General features: G+C 49.6%; 5 protein-coding genes across 5 annotated transcripts; 4 read left to right on the top strand and 1 right to left on the bottom strand.

Moving 5' to 3' along the window:
• Positions 1–828: 828 nt before the first annotated feature.
• Positions 829–5806, top strand: FTJAE_12681 (signaling ykoW; the record flags this gene model as incomplete). Its single annotated transcript, XM_037345752.1, has 7 exons — positions 829–855; positions 913–1416; positions 1496–1681; positions 1746–3439; positions 4201–4478; positions 4542–5340; positions 5410–5806. 7 exons carry the CDS (start codon positions 829–831, stop codon positions 5804–5806), a joined length of 3885 nt encoding a protein of 1294 aa, XP_037200269.1.
• Positions 5807–6403: 597 nt separating this feature from the next.
• On the top strand, positions 6404–12947 carry FTJAE_12680 (Formyl-coenzyme A transferase; the record flags this gene model as incomplete). The annotated part of the gene is made up of 9 exons (XM_037345751.1): positions 6404–6891; positions 6948–7909; positions 7960–9803; positions 10235–10337; positions 10428–10437; positions 10567–11171; positions 11215–11519; positions 12033–12205; positions 12257–12947. The coding sequence occupies 9 exons, from the start codon at positions 6404–6406 to the stop codon at positions 12945–12947; spliced, it is 5181 nt and encodes a 1726-aa protein (XP_037200268.1).
• A 255-nt stretch (positions 12948–13202) lies between these two features.
• FTJAE_12679 (major facilitator superfamily transporter) lies at positions 13203–14923 on the bottom strand (the record flags this gene model as incomplete). The annotated part of the gene is made up of 5 exons (XM_037345749.1): positions 13203–14038; positions 14090–14384; positions 14445–14477; positions 14542–14692; positions 14757–14923. 5 exons carry the CDS (start codon positions 14921–14923, stop codon positions 13203–13205), a joined length of 1482 nt encoding a protein of 493 aa, XP_037200267.1.
• A 426-nt stretch (positions 14924–15349) lies between these two features.
• On the top strand, positions 15350–16549 carry FTJAE_12678 (cyclase; the record flags this gene model as incomplete). The annotated part of the gene is made up of 4 exons (XM_037345748.1): positions 15350–15582; positions 15640–15733; positions 15796–15934; positions 16002–16549. 4 exons carry the CDS (start codon positions 15350–15352, stop codon positions 16547–16549), a joined length of 1014 nt encoding a protein of 337 aa, XP_037200266.1.
• Positions 16550–19127: 2578 nt separating this feature from the next.
• Positions 19128–20409, top strand: FTJAE_12677 (Rta1 domain protein; the record flags this gene model as incomplete). The annotated part of the gene is made up of 5 exons (XM_037345747.1): positions 19128–19278; positions 19332–19580; positions 19639–19715; positions 19793–20044; positions 20275–20340. Coding segments are annotated over 5 exons (795 nt in total), but the record flags the coding sequence as incomplete, so codon positions are not given.

The raw sequence follows: 20409 nt of genomic DNA, 5'->3' as shown, positions 1-20409 counted from the left end.
CTGCTCCCGGACCTAGTCAGCACTAGGTAATCAACAAGTGAGGCTAACATTGGATCCCGCTGTTGCTTTTTCCAGCGCCTGCCCGTGCGCTTTACGGTTTGAGCAAGGGTTGAAATTATATCACTTTCAGAGTGGGATGAACCAAGCCCGCCGAGTCAACTTTGCAGACGGGATGAGTACCCCGAGTAGATCCTTGTCCCCGTCAGCACTACCCCATCCATCCCACCAAGCAATAGGAAGCAAACGCCCAAATGCCGGGTTTCAAGCCCCCTCCTCACAAGCATTGGCTCGCCTCTCCGGAATGTATGGGCCCCCCCTCCTAATTATGCTTTCATGCTATCTGCAAGCCCATGACTCTCTGCAAAGTTTAAATTCCCTTGGGGGACTAACGCGTCCGTTTATGAAACGCCCGATGCGACCGCCCTTGTGCCTCGACGCTTCGAGTATTAAGATCTGTCGATCTGTAATTCCCTGGCTCCCGTCCCTTGATTCCGCAAAAAGTCTGCCATGTAATCCATTCTTCTTCACTTGAACCCTTTTACTTCATGTCTGACTGCGCAGTTGCGATAAGCGAAAAATGACTGTCGAGGGCCTTCTCGAGCAATATCAGGGCCATATTGTGCCAAAGGCCTACAATGCGGGTTACCTCGCGCTCAGCTACCTCATCAGTTTGGTGGGGGCTGCTTCGACGCTTGAATTGATCAATCGGAGATCATGGTTTAACGGCATTTCGAATCAGTATGTTACCATCGCCAAGCGAGAAACACTGTCAAGAGGGTTTGCTAATACAGATGCATTAGTCTGATACTATGTTCATCCGCAATCACCATGGGCGGTATTGCCATTTGGTGCATGGTAAGTTTCAGTTTATCTCGTCGTATACACTATTAATTAATATTGCTTGTGGTGCAGCACTTTATCGGCAACATCGCACTCACTCTTGCTGAGGGCGAGGCAGAGATGCAGATTGTGTACTCGAGTGGCATGACAGTGCTCTCCTTCTGCATGCCTGTTCTTGTTCTCCTCGGCGCATTTTACGCGATAGGTATCTCGAATCGAATCGTCTGGTGGAGAGTGATAACAGCGGGCGTTCTTTGCGGCTGTGCCATCTGCGGTATGCACTACTTGGCCAACGCTTCCATCAAGAACTATCAGTGCATCTATGAACCGGCATATATCGTTGGTGCTGCTATTATTGCCGTCGCTGCGAGTACTGTTGCGCTGGCAATGTTCTTTATCTTTCAGTCGCTCTCGGCGAGTAGTTGGTGGAAGCGAACTATCTCTGCTATCATCCTCGCTGGAGCGGTATCAAGTATGCACTGGTGCGCTTCTGTTGGTACTCAGTACAGACTGCTTCATCTGAGGAAACTGGAACGAGGGGACCGTACTGCGACCGCGGTGGCAGTTATTTGCTTAGTAGGTCTCAAGCGCCTTGTTCATCGGCGCAACACCAGATGCCACCTCACAGCCGGGCCGACTTACTGACCTTTGATAGTCTTTCAGTGCCTGCATCATCATTGCTGGATCGGCTATCCTACGAGCCCGCACTCTAAGAGGTGCAGCCCTGCGTGCTCAGCAGATCGAACTAGCGGCTATTGTCTTCAACAAAGACGGATGTCTTCTCGTCGATAGCAACGGCGTCTTTCCAAACACTGTTGTCACCGATTTCTTCATTGGAGAGGTGAGGCGATTATGCGTCTTCAAGATATCTTCTCAGCTACTGACGCCTAGTCTTTCTTTCATAGAACACCGACGACAAATTCAACACTGCCCATCCGCAATTCCACTGGATGTTTCAGGCTTCGCGGAATTGGACTGGAATATCGGGTTTAATAAATGGCATGAAGCAGCATCTCCGACAGCTACCGCACAAAAGCCAGCATAAAGATCCGACGAAGGGGATTCAGCTCATAGACGACGACGGAGAGCTCATTAACGGATATTCAGTCATCTTCCGCGAGCTATTCTGCGTCGCCGCCTCCAAGCTCAGCGATCAACTTGACGAATCCATCACAACGATGGGTATTCTATGGGACGAAATCATACCCAAACGATCGGTCGCGAACCCCGCTTACCTACAAGCACTGGAGAAACATCGCGACAATCACATTTCCGATACGAGCAAGATACTACGCAAGGGATCGACGACGACGGGGGAGAGTCACCTTGAGAAGGGTGTTGGGATTGAGCTTGAGAACGAAATCGACGGTCGAGGAGCGCTCATGTTCTTGGTCCGTCGTCTTACATCAGATGACGAGGTGAAACGACTTGAGACAGCTGGTTATCGATTCGTCGATCCGGTTCAAGTGTGCAACGATGCGAGAAACCATTTGCAGATGCAGATCCAGTCCAGCGAGTTCGAACACAAGTTACGCGACATGAAGGCTTTTATATCACAGCAAAATCGTATCAAGCCCGGAGTTCACCTTGGTCTTTTCGCCATTCAGGATCGAAGACTTAATAATCATCACGTTCTGGTACAAAAGGATGCTCGCGATTTACTCCCCTTGGTACCTCTGCCACTAAGCACCATCGATGAGACACAAGTGCGAATGGTACAAGGGCTTAGTGGGTTTCAAGTTCCTGAGGTAATTCAAAGGCTGAGGACATCGGGAGCGTCTTCGAGGTCTCCTGATGAAGAACTGTTTGCCCACTATCTTTCCAATGCCATTCACTCATTACATGAATTGGCACAGGAACCTTTATTCCATAATGCTGTGCTTAGTCCGACTATACTACGACTTCCCTATGGAGTCGACGGAGGTGACGCTGAAGAGACGGTCATCATGGCATTGAGGCTCAAGATATCTCACCCCGTCTTCTCATCTGGTCCCAACTGCCAATGGGTCCCTCTTAACTTCTTCGGTATGCGACAAGTCTTGGAACAATCGCGACAGGAGTTTGTACGAGTTTTACACCAGGACTTTGATCCATCTACAATGCCCGCAAGTCGGGCTAACAACGAGCTCACTTCTGGACCTTTATCGACGCTCCGCCGGCTAAAGCGTTCCGAAGGATCAATCAACTCAAAAGGCAAAAAGCCTCGCGTTCCAATAATGAGACTAAGAGCCTCATCAAAAGACTCTACACGCTCATCATCAACGATAAACCTATGTCCCGCTAAGAGCAGCGAAGCTCACAACGAGCGCCTTCCATCAACAGACACAGTGGACGTCTACCCTCCCGAACGTCATTATACCTCACATCAACAATCGTTCTTAAACGGTGGTATCGTTGTATTCCAGGAGGTCACCGTTCAAGTTGAACAGAAGAAGTCTGAGTCGAAGGATAACTTGGAACTATCGTGGAGCCATGACACAGTAACTGAGCCGCCAAAGGTACATCAGCGACATAACAAGAAGAATGAAATACCAGTAGTACAGGGCATTGAACTACAGCCGTCAGGGAGGGGAACAACAGAGGTTTCTGTTGAGTCTCGGTGGCTGCATAGTTTTGGCCACGCGGATACCAATATCACGACGATGGCTTCGTTTATAGATACCTTAATACTGGAGTCTAGTCACTCCGCCACATAGCGGAGCTTGTACTCTTAAACATAATATACAAATTTATTCCAACCTTTCCGTCCTTTAATTAAAGATGTGCCTGCTTCTACCAGGTTTAATCTTGTTTCTGTATCGTTGCTAATAGCAGTCAATGCTATACATGTCAGCGTCGTATTTGACCGTGCCCACTAACCGAGGCTGCCGACTTTCGCGGGGTATGGGGATGCAGTTGACGTTTGGCCGAGTCAAGTTCCCCCGCACGCCAGATCAAAGGATGCACATATCCCGGAAGACGGAAGAGCGGATGATTTGGACTTTAGCTCGAGGTTTTCCGAGATAACATGCGTTCTTCCGGCATCTAGGTCAGTTATAAGAGGGGTTTCTGATCGGCGCTCTGACTAAGTACCTATGCTTAAGTGACCTGTGTCCTGCACCTGTTTGTAATATCTGCTCGCTCGTTTGCCATCTACTATTATCCACCCAAAAACACTTATCCGCAGCAGAAAGAGAAAGAAAATGCTTCTCGTGTGGTCAGCAGCCATTGTAGCCATCATTTGGCTGGCACGTTGGTTGTTAGTTTCGTCATCCAACGCCAAAGCCGGCGGGAAGCCTTTGCCCGGCCCACCAGGTATGCCAAGTGCACAACACGATAATTCCCGACGCTCTCGCCTGCACTGCACTCGGTCTTGTCTAGTTTGACTAACCGTGGCGCTCAAGGTAAACCGTTTGTCGGAAACCTCTTCGAGATCCCCCCATACCACTCTTGGCTCAAGTTCAAAGAATGGGCCGACACGTACGGCCCCATCTTCCGTCTCAATCTCATGGGGCGACAGCATATCGTCTTGTCGACCGAGAAGATTGCCAACGATCTCCTGCGCGAGCGAGGCAGTTATTATTCATCTCGCGAGTTTCTCCCCATGGCATCTGGAATTGTCTCCGGCGACATGAGGCCATTGCTTCTTCCATACAATGGTAAGGTTCAACAGCTAGTAAGAGAATAAGAGAATCTCCGCTAACGTCGAGCTTGAACTGCAGATCGATGGCGTCGAGGCCGGAAGTTGATGCATCAGTTGACCATGCCAGCGGCGGCAGACTCATACCAGCCTGTCCAAGACTACGAGTCCAAGAAGCTGCTGGTGTCCTTGCTCGAGATACCCTCGAACTATGAAAAATGGTTCGAGCTGTACGCTTCAGGAGTTGTTTTCCGGATTGGGTTCGGCAAGTGGATAGAGACGGGCGATGAGGCTGCTGTTAAGCGAATTATTCAAGTTGTCCATAATGTGGAGCGAGTCGCATCACCTGGAGCCTACTTGGTCGATTCGATGCCATTCCTCAACAATTTACCAGAAGCAATGGCCCCATTCAAGAAAGAGGGGCGGAAGCTACATGAGGAGGAACTAAGCCTTTTTAGAGAACTTCAGTCTGATGTGCGTCACGCATTGGAGAAGGGCTTCGACACTCAGTCTTTCACACGCACATTCCTTGAGAACAGGGACAGCTTCCAGCTTTCAGATGACGAGGGGGCCTATGTGATTGGTACTTTGTTCGAGGCTGGAAGCGGCACTACGGCGGCGGCTATGATGTCGTACTGTCTCGCCATGTGTCACTACCCAGAGTGGCAGAGGAAGATGCAGGATGAACTCGATGAGCAGGTGGGCGATCGTATGCCCGAGTTCGAGGATATTCCAAAGCTCCCAACGGTGCGTGCCGTAATTAAGGAGGTACTGCGGTGGCGCCCTGTCACTGCAGGTGGGTTTCCTCACCAGCTAACCAAGGACGACGAGTACGAGGGGTTTGCCTTCAAAAAGGGGACGATATTCCATCCCAATCAATGGTATGTACATATCACGACACAACATGGCTACTTGAACCAAGCAAGCATGCTAATTACATCGTGATGTAGGGCAATCCACCGAGACCCAACCTTGTACCCTGACCCAGACAGCTTCAGACCGGACAGATGGCTAGACCCAAAGTTCCCAACCTACAGAGAACCGCTGTCCAAGTTCCCCAACCTGCAGAATTACAGCTGTTTCGGATTCGGACGACGTATCTGCCCAGGCCAGAACATTGCCGAGCGGTCTCTGCACATCTTGACGGCTCGGGTCGCCTGGGCTGGTAGCGTTGTCAAGAAGAGAGATGCGAACGGGATGGAGCTGCCGGTGCCGCTTTATGACTATGCCAAGGGGTTCAACACCCAGCCGGAACACTTTGACTTTGACATGGTTCCGCGATCGCAGGCGAGACTTGTGGCTATTAGGGAATCTCTGAGGGAAGCAAAGTCAAAGCGGCCAGCATAGAGACAGCAAGATAAGTATATTAAGATAGAAATAGGTAGTGCTAGTAAGTAAGTATAGTTTTGTAAATATAAAATTATTATATATTTTAATAATTAAAACTTATTACTTGCTTATTTCATTAGGTATAAGGTTACCTATAATAAAGAAATATTAAAGTTTAACTTTCTTTATATCTCTTAAAAGACTATTCCAGGCCCTTGATACGAGAGTCCTCTAACCTAGCATAAACTTGTACTATAGTGAAACCGCCTAACTACCGGGTATAATATTGTCTCTGTACAGTTGCTAATCAGTCATTGCCATACATGTGCGATTGGCCTAATATTAAAATCGTGGCTTGTTTCTAGCGGGGTGTCTCCGTATTCGAGACGGCGAAGTAGTCTCGGGCTGACTCCGAACATACCGACCACCTGTTTTGCCGTCGGCATTCGCTCCGCTCGCCAAATACCTCCGCAATGATACCGTGGAGCAAACCTCAAATCTTACTCTATAGCCTTCAAATATATCGCATATCGCCAAACCTGATTGCGTATCGAAACATATTGAACTTTTAGCCACCGCTTTATTGTGACCCAAGTCCATTATTTCGACGTCAATATGGAGGTCCCAGAGTTCAGCATCCTTACGCCTAATGCCATGCTTGGCTATGGCTACAACGTCGAGCACTTCTGGTATGGCATACAAAAGTTCAAGCCTGCAGCCATCATCGTCGACAGTGGGTCAACAGACGGCGGCCCTTACAAGCTCGGAATGAATAAGATGACTTGTGGACGGGGCTCTTATATCCGTGACCTAGAGCCTATCCTGACTGCCTGCTTCCACCATAAGATCAAGGTCTTGATTGGATCTGTAGGTGGAGACGGCAGCAACAAACATGTCCAGGAAATGTTCGACATTGTGTCCTCGGTTTCGGAACGTCTTGGATTCAGCTTCAAGGTCGCCACTATCAATGCTGGTATGGACCGGAACTTGGTTAAGGCCAGAATCCAAAGTCACAGAGTCAGTCCGTGTGGGCCTGTGGAAGAGCTACTTCCAGACGTTGTTGATGATGCTGTTGATATCGTTGCACAGGTCGGTGCTGAGCCGTAAGTCAACCAACCTCCCTGGCTGGACAAAGCATATGCTGAGATCAGTCTATCAGATTCCTCGAAGCCTTGAAAGGCAACCCCGACATAATTCTCGGTGGAAGATGCTATGACCCTGCACCTTTTGCTGCGTTTTGTCTCTCAAAGGGCATATCTAATGGTGTTGCTTGGCACATGGGCAAGATCATGGAGTGCGGTGGCATCTGCGCCGTCCCAAAAGGTCGCTCCATGATAGCCACCATGCGCTACGATTCTTTCGACTTGACTCCACTAGCGCCTGAGGAGAGATGCACGCCTCTTTCTGTCGCAGCACACACCTTGTACGAAAAGACACGACCAGACCGCCTGCCGGGCCCAGGTGGTGTTCTCAGCCTCGACAATGCAAAGTATGAGCAGATAACTGACAAGACGACACGTGTATCTGGTGCTCAGTTCTTGGAGACACCATACCAGGTGAAGCTCGAGGGCGTTACCTTCCTGGGTTATCGGACTATCTTCATCGGTGGCATCAGAGATCCAATTCTTATCAGCCAGATCGATGATTTCCTCGAGCGCGTGCGAAAGTACACCCAAGGTTTATTTCCCGAGTTGGACCAGTCAGACAGCTGTCGCCTTATCTATCACATCTACGGCAAGAATGGTGTCATGGGCCCATTGGAGACACAGGTCGTCAGCAACCCTCACGAGATCGCAGTTCTCGGCGAAGTCGTCGCTCCTACGCAGGACATGGCTTATACCATTGCAAACAATGCACGGGCTTCTATCCTCCACTTCTCATATCCTGGACAGATTGCCACAACCGGTAATTTCGCTAGCCCATTGTCACCTCACGAGCAAGATGCTGGTGCTGTTTTCAAGTTCAGCGTGTACCACCTCGTCGACCTTGAAGAAGGCGAGTCATCTTCGCTTTTTCCCGTTACGTTCCGGGATGTAAACTCCACTGCCAGTCCAGCACCCGTGGTTTCGGTTTCTCGAGAGCGCTGGGAGGCTCTGGAGAACGGTCCTCTTGCGCCCATAGGTATGTATGCTCTGAACCTCGCATGAGACACGCTGACAGTCTTTTTGAAGAGAAGAAGCAAGTTCCATCTACAAAAGCAAAGATGCAAGAGCTCGCTCGCATCATCCGCTCCAAGAACTCAGGCCCATTCGAGATGACGTTCGATATCATGTTCGACGACGAGGCTGTCTACAGGAGGGTCATGGATTCCAACGTCCTCACGAACGAGGTGATCCGGTCTCTGTACCACGTAAAAGACAGCGAGATCTTGACAAACATGTTTTTTGAACCTGCTCTTGCCTGGAAGTGTACCATCAAGAGACCTTGGGCCCAAGGCAGTGTCGGTGAGAGAGATACTCTGGGAACACAACAGCACGCGCCGCTTTTGGGAATCGAGGTCCCTGAGGCCAGCACAACAGGGGCTGTTATCAATGGCACTCACAGTGGCGCGTCCCACGTGAATGGTGTCAATGGCATAGACAGTGTCAGGGAGATCAAGGGCGCCAATGGTCTGACGCATGTCCCCCAACCAGACCTGAACTCAACAGTCAATTCTAGCTTCGATCGATCCAGCTTCCTCTCTCGCGATGTCGTAAACGAGATCTGGAGTGGTCTTTCCATTCCTTCAGACGCCCTGAAGTCCCTGATACTTCCAGGTGACGATGGCAAGCCAGCACTCCCTTCCTCCTACAAAATTGGAACCCTGGCACAAGGCACCATAGCTCTGTCTGGGCTCCTGGCCGCTCTCATCCATTCCATACGAAACCAAGGTCCTGTGCCAATGGTAACCGTGCCTCAGAAGCACTCTGTCATTGAATTCAAGTCTGAGCGGCTTTACGTGCTCAACGGAGAGCCTGCTCCTTCGCCATGGGGACCCATCGGGGGCCTACACAAGACTTCGGATGGACACGTCCGTATCCACGACTCGTTTCCTAACCATAGAGACGGAGCTCTGGAGCTATTGGGTCTTCCAGTAACAGCAAGCCGCATCGATGTAACCAAGAAGACACAGGACTGGGCGAGCATCGATCTCGAGTCTGTCGGTTTAGACCATCGCTTGGCGATTTATGCCTTGCGCTCATATCGCCAATGGGACAAGTTGCCTCAATCCAAGGCAATTGACGAATTCCCCATTTCTCTAACGAAAATTGGGTCAGGCCCGGCTGGACTATCTCCTCGTCTTACACCAGGCAACGACAAGTGTCTTCGAGGTCTACGAGTCGTCGAGATGAGCCGAGTCATTGCTGCACCCTTGGCCGGCAAGACCTTGGCTGCCCACGGCGCTGATGTCGTCTGGGTAACATGTCCTGGACTCCCTGACCTACCTACGATGGACCGCGATCTCGGCCGAGGGAAGCGCACCGTTCACATGGACGTCAACAACGTCGAGGATCGTCAAACCTTGAGAGAGCTTATTCAGTCATGTGATGTATTTATCCAAGGCTTCCGTCCCGGAAGTCTTGCCGCTAAGGGATTCGGTCCGGAGGAGATTGCATGTCTTAACCCAGGCATCGTCTATGGTTGTATGTCTGCGTTTGGTCCCAAGGGACCTTGGTCTGAGAGACGCGGCTACGATTCACTTATCCAGACATGCTCAGGTATGAACGTTTCAGAGGCCGAGCATTACGGCGCCGGCGAAGTAGCTCGCCCGACACCGTGTCAAGCATTGGACCACGCCGGTGGTTATTTACTGGCTTCTGGTATCATGGCAGCTTTATATCGACGATCTGTCGAAGGAGGGTCCTACCGCGTTGACGTGTCACTGGCTGGAACCATGAAATATCTCCGCAGCATGGGCCAATATCCCGGCAATATCGGGTTCCAGGTTGGAGATTATGAGAAGCCTTCTGATGTGGAGGAGTATTTGGAAACCCGTCAAACGGGATTTGGCGAAATGAGGGCCGTTCGGCACAGCGTAAGTGTGGATGGTGCTGAGCCTTTTTGGGACGTGATGCCGAAGCCACTAGGAAGCGACGAAGCTCGATGGTTGTAACATAGACTGCTATCGCAGTATCGCTCTTAGCAATTGGTCATTTGGGTATGTACACAGTAGAATGAAATTGGATATCGTCATCATTTCCGCTCCTCACAAACCTACCCTGGACCATATTGATAGTGATGCGTCGGCATCTTACCGAACCCCGCACTGCGTTTCCAGGCTAAGGTAGTTAGTGTCCTGCGTCTGGAACTCGAGAACAGTCACGGGACAATAAATCGGAATCTCTCTCGGCATTAGCAGATGAGAGACGAATTGCCTTGCTCTACCTTTTCAAAGAATGACTCGGAGCCAGCTTAATCGTGACGAGACAGAAGGAATCGTCGTCAATCCCGACATGTCTAGCATAGCAAGCCCAACACATTCTTCAACGTCATCCCGAAGACGTCGCCGGTTGGATCAGCATCAGCATTCCCGGAACCCCAATCAGCGTGATTCTCGTCGTTATGGATTGTGAGTAGATCCCTATCAGATAAGAAACGAGTCGGCAAGATGCCGCAGTACACCCGCAAGACTGACTAATTCTCTTACCAAACTAAAAAGTGCTTGCCAAGTGAGTCCTGCTTGTTGCTCAGCTCTCAGTAGTCAAGGAGGACGCGTGAAACACGAGCTAACAGTCGCACGCGTTTCAGAGTTGCAAAGCACGCAAGATTAAATGTACTGGAGAACAACCCATCTGCAGGGCCTGTCAGCGGTCTGATAGTCCTTGCATATGGCCTGCCAATACCCAGGTCAGGATTGACAGAGCAAACACGCGGATTCAAGAACTCGAGTCCGCTCTGCAGGAAAGCCGAAGACAGAATGAACGGTTGAGCAGTGAGAGCGGTAATCTCACAACTGCTGATGTCACGAATGCGGGCCAAGATAATATCTCTCCGGCTGGATCCATACCGTTGCTCGGGCAACTCGGCTCTACGCATGCATCACCGAGCGATGCTCGCTCAAACACCATCGACGCCACGATTTGGTCGCAGGTCGGCATCGGAGAAGATGGCGCAATCACCTACAACGGCCCTACCAGTCGCTTCCACGCTGGATCTTTGACAGGAAATGGCCCATCGCCATCTACCACGCAAGCCCCTCCCAGTTCAACCCAGGACGTAGAAATCAAATCATCTCACGTTGAGCGTCTGCGATCCCAGTATGACTTGCTCGACACAGTATGGATTCCCTTAGCCAAGTCCAAGTCCATGGCGGCGTTTGGCATCACGAATGAAATGGGATGGCAGATCCTTGATATGTACTGGACTTGGCTTCATCCATTGCATAACTGCATCTATCGGCCAGGTAAGTAGCTTGTCTTGGATTACATGCTTTGGTCGAGTTATAGATATGGGTAGTAACACCAACGTGACTGTAGTTTTCCTAATGGACATGGCGTTAAACGGGACGTACTATTCCGACTTTCTACTCATGGCAATATTTGCTTTAACTGCCCGTCATCTCAGCCGACAAGAGGGCGACTCGGTTGACTCCAACATGGGTGAAAGGTTCTTCACACGCGCCAAGATGCTACTTATGGATGAGCTGGATAATCCCAAGCCACGAATTCCTACTATTCAAGGGCTTCTTATTCTCGGAGGACGCCAATGCGCCATTGGCAAAAGCTCACAGGGATGGCTGTTCACCGGCATGGTAAGTCCATTCAATGATCGCGGGTATGCCCACTGTTCAACATGGCTAATCATTGCCTTTTGTCACACACACAGGCAATCAGAATGATGGTTGACATTGGAATACACCTAAATGCGAATCGAATCGCCGAACTTGAGAGGTTAACACCATCCGAAATCGAGACACGAAAACGTTTATACAACTCGGCTTTTATATGGGATAAAACGCTGAGCCTTGCCCTTGGACGGCCGCCATCATTGACTGGTTCCCCATATGGACCGGACGAGATCTGTAAGTTTCTGTTTGGTAGATCAACAGTTGCCTGCAGTTACAGCCTTTGGGATCAACACTGATATAAAAAGTTGACCACTACGATAACGATCGAGACTGGCGGCCCAGCGATATCGATATTACAAATTCCTCCTATAAGCCGACACCAATGTATAATACGGCAACGTTTTGTGCCTTTTGTCAACTTCATATAGTCTGTATAGCACAAAGCCCAATAGCAGGGAATGTACTAATACTGACCAGATAACAACCGATATGATGCTGCTTCTCTTTGATCGTGGTCACTCAGAAAACATCTATCCCGAGATCGACCATGTTTCCAACAGGCTAACAGCGTGGTACAACGAACTACCTCAGTCACTCAAGATTGATGAGGGAATGACTCAGTGTCCACCTCCCCATATCGCTTCTTTGAAGTTAGTGCTAAAAGTCCTTTGAATAGACCCAGCTAACGAGGATTACTCAAGCTTTTTATACCACGCTCTCCATATTCTTCTCCTCCGGCCGCTCCTGCATTCCCCCGATCCCTCAATCCGCAACTCATCCCTCCAAACATGCGTCAACCACTCTAAAAGGATACACGCGATCCACGATCTGTACACCAAAAGCTTTCCTCACCGTCTGATGACATACCAAGTAAGCTATTGCGTATATACTGCGGCTACTGTCGATGTTCTTGACATGAGGCGGTCTGAAGCTGGGGTTCGGATTGATGCCGCGCGGCGACTCGGCATGGCTGTCCGCACGCTTCAAGAAGAAGCTAAACATACGCCTGGGAGTGGCCGGAGTTTGGATACCATCAGGCGGCAGCTAACAGTGTGGGAAGGGAGCGCCCCTCAGGTATCGAGTCAACAGGAGCCTCGTGGAGGTTCTGCCGCGAACCGGGCTGGTGATGCACAGCGACTTGAGTTGAGCAGGACGGAAGAGCCTCGAGCATCTCCACATCCAGCAGCCTCTGATATTGGAAATGGTGGACCGCAGGCTAACAATGAAGGGGCGTCTGGCTTTTTGTCGAGATATCAGAGTCCATTTAGCTTCGGGATGCTTGATACCGGAGCCGGGTTTCACCCCGATTCATTTCCCTGGGACATGACGGAAATATTTGGCAATTCACAGGTGTATGGAGCACCAGAACAGACTGATCAAGTGTTTCAATAAGATACTTTTGCCTCCGCCTGAATTGACCCCTGCGTGCCAGATAAATTTGATGCCCCTATCCTAGTCTAGGTACATGAGTAAGGGGCGTGATGCAAGCATCAGCTGTCACTCGGAATACACAACTCTGCCCCGATGGCATGACTTGAACCAGACCAGCCACCTCCCTTGAACCACACAGCCTGTACAGAAGTGTATATCGACACCACCAATAAAGACCCAACCAGTAGCCTTCACCTAAATCCGATCAAATAGCCCTCAAGGGACGTATCGGTACAAGGGATGGGAGTCTCCTTTCTCAGCAATATCTGCAGGGACATGGTCGGTATCACTTTTACCATGCACGCGGTCACGGTGTCGGTTCTGCAGGCGCAAGCACGCGCTCAAAGCCAGGGCCATGAGAGAAGCAGCCAGAAGTACTCCCGCACAAACCCACATGCCCTTGAAGTAGTACGGCCCCTGCGACTTGGGGAACAGGCGAGCACCAAGGATAGGACCACACTGGCCAAACATGCCGAAGATGGCAAGCCCAGCGCCTCGCTTGGAGCTGGAGCCTTGATTGTCTGTCACCCAGGTGAAGGTCAGAGCGACAGCAGGGAAAACGCCGGCACAGACGAGGAACGTGGCAAAGTAGCGGATAGCTGTGGTATGAATAACGGCGAGGAGAATGTATCCCACCGCGCCGACGCAGCAGAAGACGAAGACGAAGACACCGCGCTGGCCCACGCGATCTGACAGCATGCTCATGCCCACGCAGACAACAAAGGCGGCAATGTAGGGACAGGCAGACAGGCCCTGAGCGTGGACCGAAGTGTATCCCATGTCCTTCAAGATGGTAGGGAGATAAGCCGGAAGAGAACCGAATGCTGTGTTGAGGCAAAAGATGATAAAGGCTTGCATGTAGTTCTTGTAATCGTAAAACGCAGAAAACACTTGGGCAAAGTTGAGCTTTCTCTCGGTATCCTCTCCACGACCCTTTATGGCCCTCTGGCTGATGATTTCGTTCTGTCGAGCTGTGAGGAATCGGCATTGTGCAGGAGATGCAGGTAGATAGTAAAGGGCAACAAAGGCTAGAAATAGTGTTGGAATGCCCTCTATACGATATGTTAGCGTTGGTCTGAGATCTTCAAGATAACGTTTCTTACCAACAATGAATAGGAGTTGCCAATTGTGGATCTTGGTCTTTGCTTGAACGATGCCATACGCCAAGGCCGAGGCGAAGCAATTCGCAAGCGGTGAGAAGGATATGAACAAACCATACCGCAGTCCCATCTCACGTCGGTGATAGAAGAACGTCAGATACAGCGCAACGGCAGGGACAAAGCCAGCTTCAAAGGCGCCTATCAGAACTCGAAGAGCCATGATGCCGGCAAAGCTGTGGGTGGCTGCCTGTAGAATACTAGCTGTGCCCCATCCAAAGGCCATGCAAAACGTCCAAAGCTATTGTGATAGGTATCAGTATTCGTTCGTGCGTCTTCGACATCGGGGGGTTGTAATTACCGGTAGTGGCATGAACTTCCAAACTAGAATGAGCTGCAGAGGAGTGATTAGCAAGTTGGAATACAAAAGACGCGTGCTGGTGGTGATGGAGAGTTACCCAGTGGAAACAGATATAGGCAATGTAGTAAGCGGTCACGATCCACGAGTAGTCATTCGAGGTGATGCCCCAGGTCTGGCCCATGCCGGCTGTGTATGCGTTGCCAATGTTACCGCGATCAATGTAAGAGACAAGATAAAGCGAGCCAACGCTATCAGAGCCTGTTAGTTCAACTCTAGGGGTGAAGGTCAATCGGCTTGTTAGTAGTTACTCACAGAGGAATCAAGCACCAATCGAGCTTCCGAAGAGCCTTCTTCTCCTCCTCGGGTGTCCAGCGTGTTTCCTCAGTGCCAGCTTCCATCTTCTTCTCGTCCAAGACGGTCATGGCTTCAAGGTGCTGAGGCTCTTCGGTCGATTTAACTTGAGTTTCGCTTCGAGACATGGCTCAATGAACAAGGTGGAAGAAGTTCTTAACGTTGTATTTTAAGTTTCCAAACTCTATTGAGCGGTTGCGGTCAGATTCTCAAGGGATCTTGGGCCTGGAGATGCAATTGATGGTCACGGCATTCTTTAAATAGGATTCATGGAGCTGGAGACGTCCCCGGGGAAGCTGGGGTAAGATCTGGGGTAAATTACGTGCCACGGTGCATCTGTGCAGATTCCATTCCCTGCGTTGCTGTGATTGGGGCCAACGAGTCATACCGAGTTGGGGTAGTGCCGGGATCTCGCGAGAGGCTTTCGGTAACATGCCGACGTTCGAGGCGGGGCTGTCGGGTTTAGATAAACATGCCGAACCGGTATCCAGATCCCGTAGCACAGGTTAGGTCAACCGTTGCTGGCGAGCATATCTTGAGTTAGCGAGCATACCATGCTCCAAGGCATTGACCTCAATCACAAGTCTCACAACAAGATGGGCAGTATTCAGTCAGAACCCAAGCGACCTGCATTCAATGAGTTGCCTTGTCGAAGCTGTGACCCGAAATACTCAGCTTGGGGTCTCTGGGGCGCCAATGATGAGTTGGGGACGCTGAATCTACTCACGCCCGCCATTGTCAAGGCTGCTGCGAATGAGATCATCACTGGTGAGCAGATTACTCTAAGGTAAGTTTTGGCCACCCTATTCTGTTTATATTGTACACGGTGGTTCTAACAATGTAGCTTATCCATCGACGCCTTTTCGCAACCCATGAATCCAGTGAGAAAGCCGTGCAGCCATAGAATCATTCCTAAGGGTCATGCCAATGACGATGAGGTTAGCACCCTTTGCCGCAGAGACTGTTTCATCCATTCAATATTGATACACCTGGCAATCAGCTCGACATCAATACCCAGGGCTCTAGCCACTGGGATGGCTTACGGCATTATCCATACCAAGACAGCCTATTGTACTACAATGGAGTAACTCAAGATGACATCTCGGGAGTTGCCGCAAACACCAAAATTGGTATACAAAGTAAGTGAGAGTCAAGTTGATTTGCAGCAATACGTCCCATGCTAACATTTCGCGATTGAAGACGTAGCAAGGCGAGGCATTGTTGGACGAGGAGTCCTGCTCGACTGGGCCTCATACGCTGCAGACAAAGGTATCGATACACAGTCTCCATTCGACGCCTTCGAAATCACTCTCAGACAATTACAAGAAGTCGCGAAACATCAAGCAGTCTCTTTTCACACTGGAGATATTCTTTTCATCCGCACAGGGTGGCTCAAGGCATATCGGAGCCTAAGTCAAGAGAGCCAAGCAGCACTACCTCGCCGCAAGGTGCGCACATCCTGTGGTGTCCAGGCTTCAGATGAGATGATACAATGGCACTGGGAGAACAGATTCGCTGCTGTCGCAAGTGACACTGTGGCTTACGAGGCGTGGCCCAGTCGACGACCAGCTGGTGTCGCTCTCCACGAGGTCTTTCTCAGTGGTTGGGGTATGCCCATAGGTGAAAGTTTTGATCTCGAGGCTTTGGCAAAGAAGTGCAATGAACAAGGCCGTTGGTCATTCTTCATGACAAGTGTTCCTCTTGACATTCCTGGGGGTATTGCAAGCCCTCCAAATTGTATAGCGATCATGTAATAGATATTTTACAACGAGATATATGCAATACAAGTCTTGTAGATTGGGGAACATCAAATACGAGTACGCTGATGTGTCGGATCCTGCTCCCATAGCCACTTGTCCCAATCGGATCCAAGGAACGAAGACATCAGTTTCAATAAATACGGTCCTATATCCTTCACTTGCCATAGTGACTCCCAGCATGGAATAGAATAGAATAGCGGCCTAATATCGCAATAGCTTCCGGAATACCCCTCACCAGCAAGACGATAAAGTGTTCTGGCGATAGAATCGGCCATAGGAATATCATGCGCAAGCCAAATGAGCTCCTTTCAGGATACTGTAGATCATCCAGAGCCCCTTATATCATGCAAAGAGCCTTGGTGCATGCCTCCTTATCATTATCGTCCAACTGTGTCGCCCGCGAAAGCAGCGACATAAAATGCGGGCGAAGCGGAGGTGGCTTATGAAAACCCAGAGGATCAAGGCCTTTCGTGATGAGAGGGCCGACCGTTGACTTCAATATTATCTCCCACTCTTGTGATGTTGTGACAGCTCTGACGGCTCGGTTAACTCGTGCACCTTCGGTAAATCGATCGACAAATGACTCGAGATCTGTATCTCGCCTGACGAGCACATCGACCAACATGTGGCGGCGTAGTATGGAGGAGAAGAGTAGCCTAGCTAGGGAAGCCTCATCAAGAGTAGCAGTGTCTGCATTGTTGAATAGTTCGACAGCCTTGGTCTGTAGTTCCACTGGCTGACGTAAATAGCGATCAGACTCGTCGGTATGGATGGTTGATAAGTATCGAGCCGAGATTGCCAGGACCTCGAGCATTAAATACTTCTCTTTCGGAGCAGCCTCTAGTACTAACTTTGTAGATAAATGATCCTCTTCAGGCTTTAGTGCGTATACGGCGGATGAAAAATGAACAAGCAGTAAATGGCTTATATTGACGTCGTTTGTCTGTGCCTCTTTTATGCTTGGACTGCTTGTGGCTGATGAGTTTTCTGCATCTTGCATCAAGGTCGCGTTCGACTCCGAGGATGACAAGATGGCATCGTTCAGATCCTGTGAATAAACTGCGAGAAAGCGAGCCCACTGTGGTATAGACTTGATAGTATGGGCACAAAATATTATGAGACATAGTTTATACCAGGGACCTGCGCTTGTGATACTTGCAGTTTAGTTCTGAAGTAATACAGTTTATACAAGTAGGTTTGCCTTCGTCGCACTGCCAAGACTCGTTAACAGTATTGAGTCATGTAGCACATGGTGTGAGCTTACCCGGATATGCCTACAGCGTTGCATTCCTGGTGCAGACTGCAGAGCGCTAAAGAAGGGTCAAGGGGTCTCTGTAAGTGCCTCGATTGGCTGATATGCTGTATGCGGGAGCGGGTTAGAGGAATGACAAGACAGAGAAACAGAAGGGAAGTAGCTGGTTCCTAGTTACGCGTATCTTTGCCGCGTCGGAGGATGCGGATGAGAGCTTGAGATGGTGAGAGAAGAGGAGTTAGAGTTAGGGAAGATAAAGATCTCGATAGTGTAATAATAGCAACATGACTAGGTAATAAGTGGTCATCGATTGTGACTTGTCTCCGGAACTAAATATAAAACTGTCCTTGATTGGAACACTTGTAGATAGCACAATAAAGGAGCTTGGGGCAATTGCTGAAATACGCGTAAACTTTAGTAGCACACTTTCTTCATACAGAAAGCTGAAGGGCAACTCAACAGTCTGGCTTTAATGATTTCAGAATTCCCTGATTTTACGAAACCTGTGCAGAGCGAGAAGTATACTTTAGCTCTCGGCGGGTATATAAGTAGCCTGTACTTTTACGACTGAATAATCATATACTGCCTGCTCGCCCTCATAGCTGTAACAGGAGGCCTTACTCGATCTACCTGCTGCATCTCTCCTCGCGCCATGACAGTCTACTTTAGCTCTTCAGTGCTTGCACCCAGGTTACCAAGCATCATATCTGAGTTTTACGAAATGTCCTCCAGCGCCACTACCTTCATTCTATCCGGTCTCGTCTTTGGCCCGATTCTAAATGCACCGCTGAGTGAGACGCACGGCTAAAGAGAGCTTTATGTATGGGGAAACATGTTCTTGACCGTCTCCAGCTTGTGAACGGCTCTAGGTAACAATATGGGGTCTCTTCTCGCGGTGTTGCAGGTGTCCTAACACCATTTCATCTCACAGATGAATTACTGTATATAAGCTTTAGAATACGTGTATAAGAATTGCAGGCTAGCCTGTATGGAGTAGAGATCCTATTTTTAATCCAGTTCTACCTACATACCGCACTGACAGCTGCCCCGCTCGTAAATAATACGGGCGGGTCGATCAGCAAGCCAAACATCAGCGGATATGCCGGCCCGTCGTTGTTGCCTTTATATGTCCAGTACAATTGTTGCTTTCAGATAAATACTTCTAATACCTCTGGAGAACTCTTGGGTATAATCGTTTCGAGATCTATGCTCCAGACGCTCGTTTGTATTATTGTCTTAGAAAAAAAAGACTTCCCCCTCGCCTTTCGTCTTTCGTTTTCCACACCAAAGCTCAGTCGTTTCATGTCCAACTCTCCTACCATGTCAGAATTCAAGCTTTACCACTATGGCCCATCCTTTATCGCGGCAACCATCTTCCTGGCTCTCTTTAGTGCTTTGACAATCTGCCATCTCTTTCAACTTATTCGGTACAGAACCTTCTATCTTGTTCCGTTTCTTATTGGATGCATCTGTAAGTGGCTGATACCGCTTGCCTCCGAAAACATACTGACCAAGCCTCAACAGTCGAGGCAATTGGTTATGCCGGGCGTGCAATATCTGCAAAGCAGACTCCCGACTGGGCTATTATGCCTTATGTCCTCCAAAGTCTCCTTCTACTCCTCGGTCCGACGATGTTGGCAGCTTCTATCTACATGTCGCTTGGAAGACTCATCAAATCCCTCGAGGCCGACTCTTACTCACTGGTGCCGATTGAATTTTTGACAAAGACCTTTGTTATCGGTGATGTCATTTCATTTCTGGCACAGTCTGCGGGTATGTTTGAACCGTGTCCATTGGCATTGGCCGAGAGACTAACCTCTGACGACTACAGGGGGAGGTATGCTGGCCAACGCCAAGTCCAAGGGTGACCAGAAGATGGGGCAAAACATCATCATCGTTGGCCTTGCTGTACAAATCTACTTCTTCGCATTCTTCATCAACATTCTTCATATCTTCTATCGCCGAATTACTGCAAACCCGACCAGCAAAGCCTTTGTTCGATCTCTCCCTGGAAACAATTTGTCCTTGTTCTGTACATCGACAGTGGTCTGATCATGATCCGATCTCTTTTCCGTATGGTTGAGTACATCACCGGATCCAACGGCGCCTTGCAGTCAACTGAAACATATATTTATGTGTTTGACGCTTCAATGATCTTCATCGCCGTAGCTCTTTTCAATCTTGTTCATCCAGGACGAGCGATAATCACTCCCAGAGAGCCGGTGGAGACGTTCCAGGTACGCAATGAATCAGCAAGCATTTCTCTACAGAATAAGAGCCACTTGTCGCCTTCCGTCATCCAGCAATCTTCCACCACGTCCGACTGTCATCGCTATCACTATCTACAAGAACACCCGATGGCTCAATATTCTCAACAAAATCACACAGCCTCCCTTGGCCAGTATAACGACCCCTCCCACTCAACTTTGCCAGGTCGATTCTACGGTCAGGCGTGAACAACTCTTAGAACGATGGTGCGCTCGTCTACAAGATATTGCTCGAAGACGTCACCCTCGTGTGTGAGGCGCGTGATGTGAGCCATCAGCTGTGGGGACTATCAACTCAAAATAACACTCTTATCAAAGTCAATCCGGGCAGTATA

Source organism: Fusarium tjaetaba, assembly GCF_013396195.1.
Source record: "Fusarium tjaetaba strain NRRL 66243 chromosome Unknown NRRL66243_c0000354, whole genome shotgun sequence".
In the NCBI taxonomy this organism is placed as follows: domain Eukaryota; kingdom Fungi; phylum Ascomycota; class Sordariomycetes; order Hypocreales; family Nectriaceae; genus Fusarium; species Fusarium tjaetaba.
This window is presented reverse-complemented; position numbering and strand designations above follow the sequence as displayed.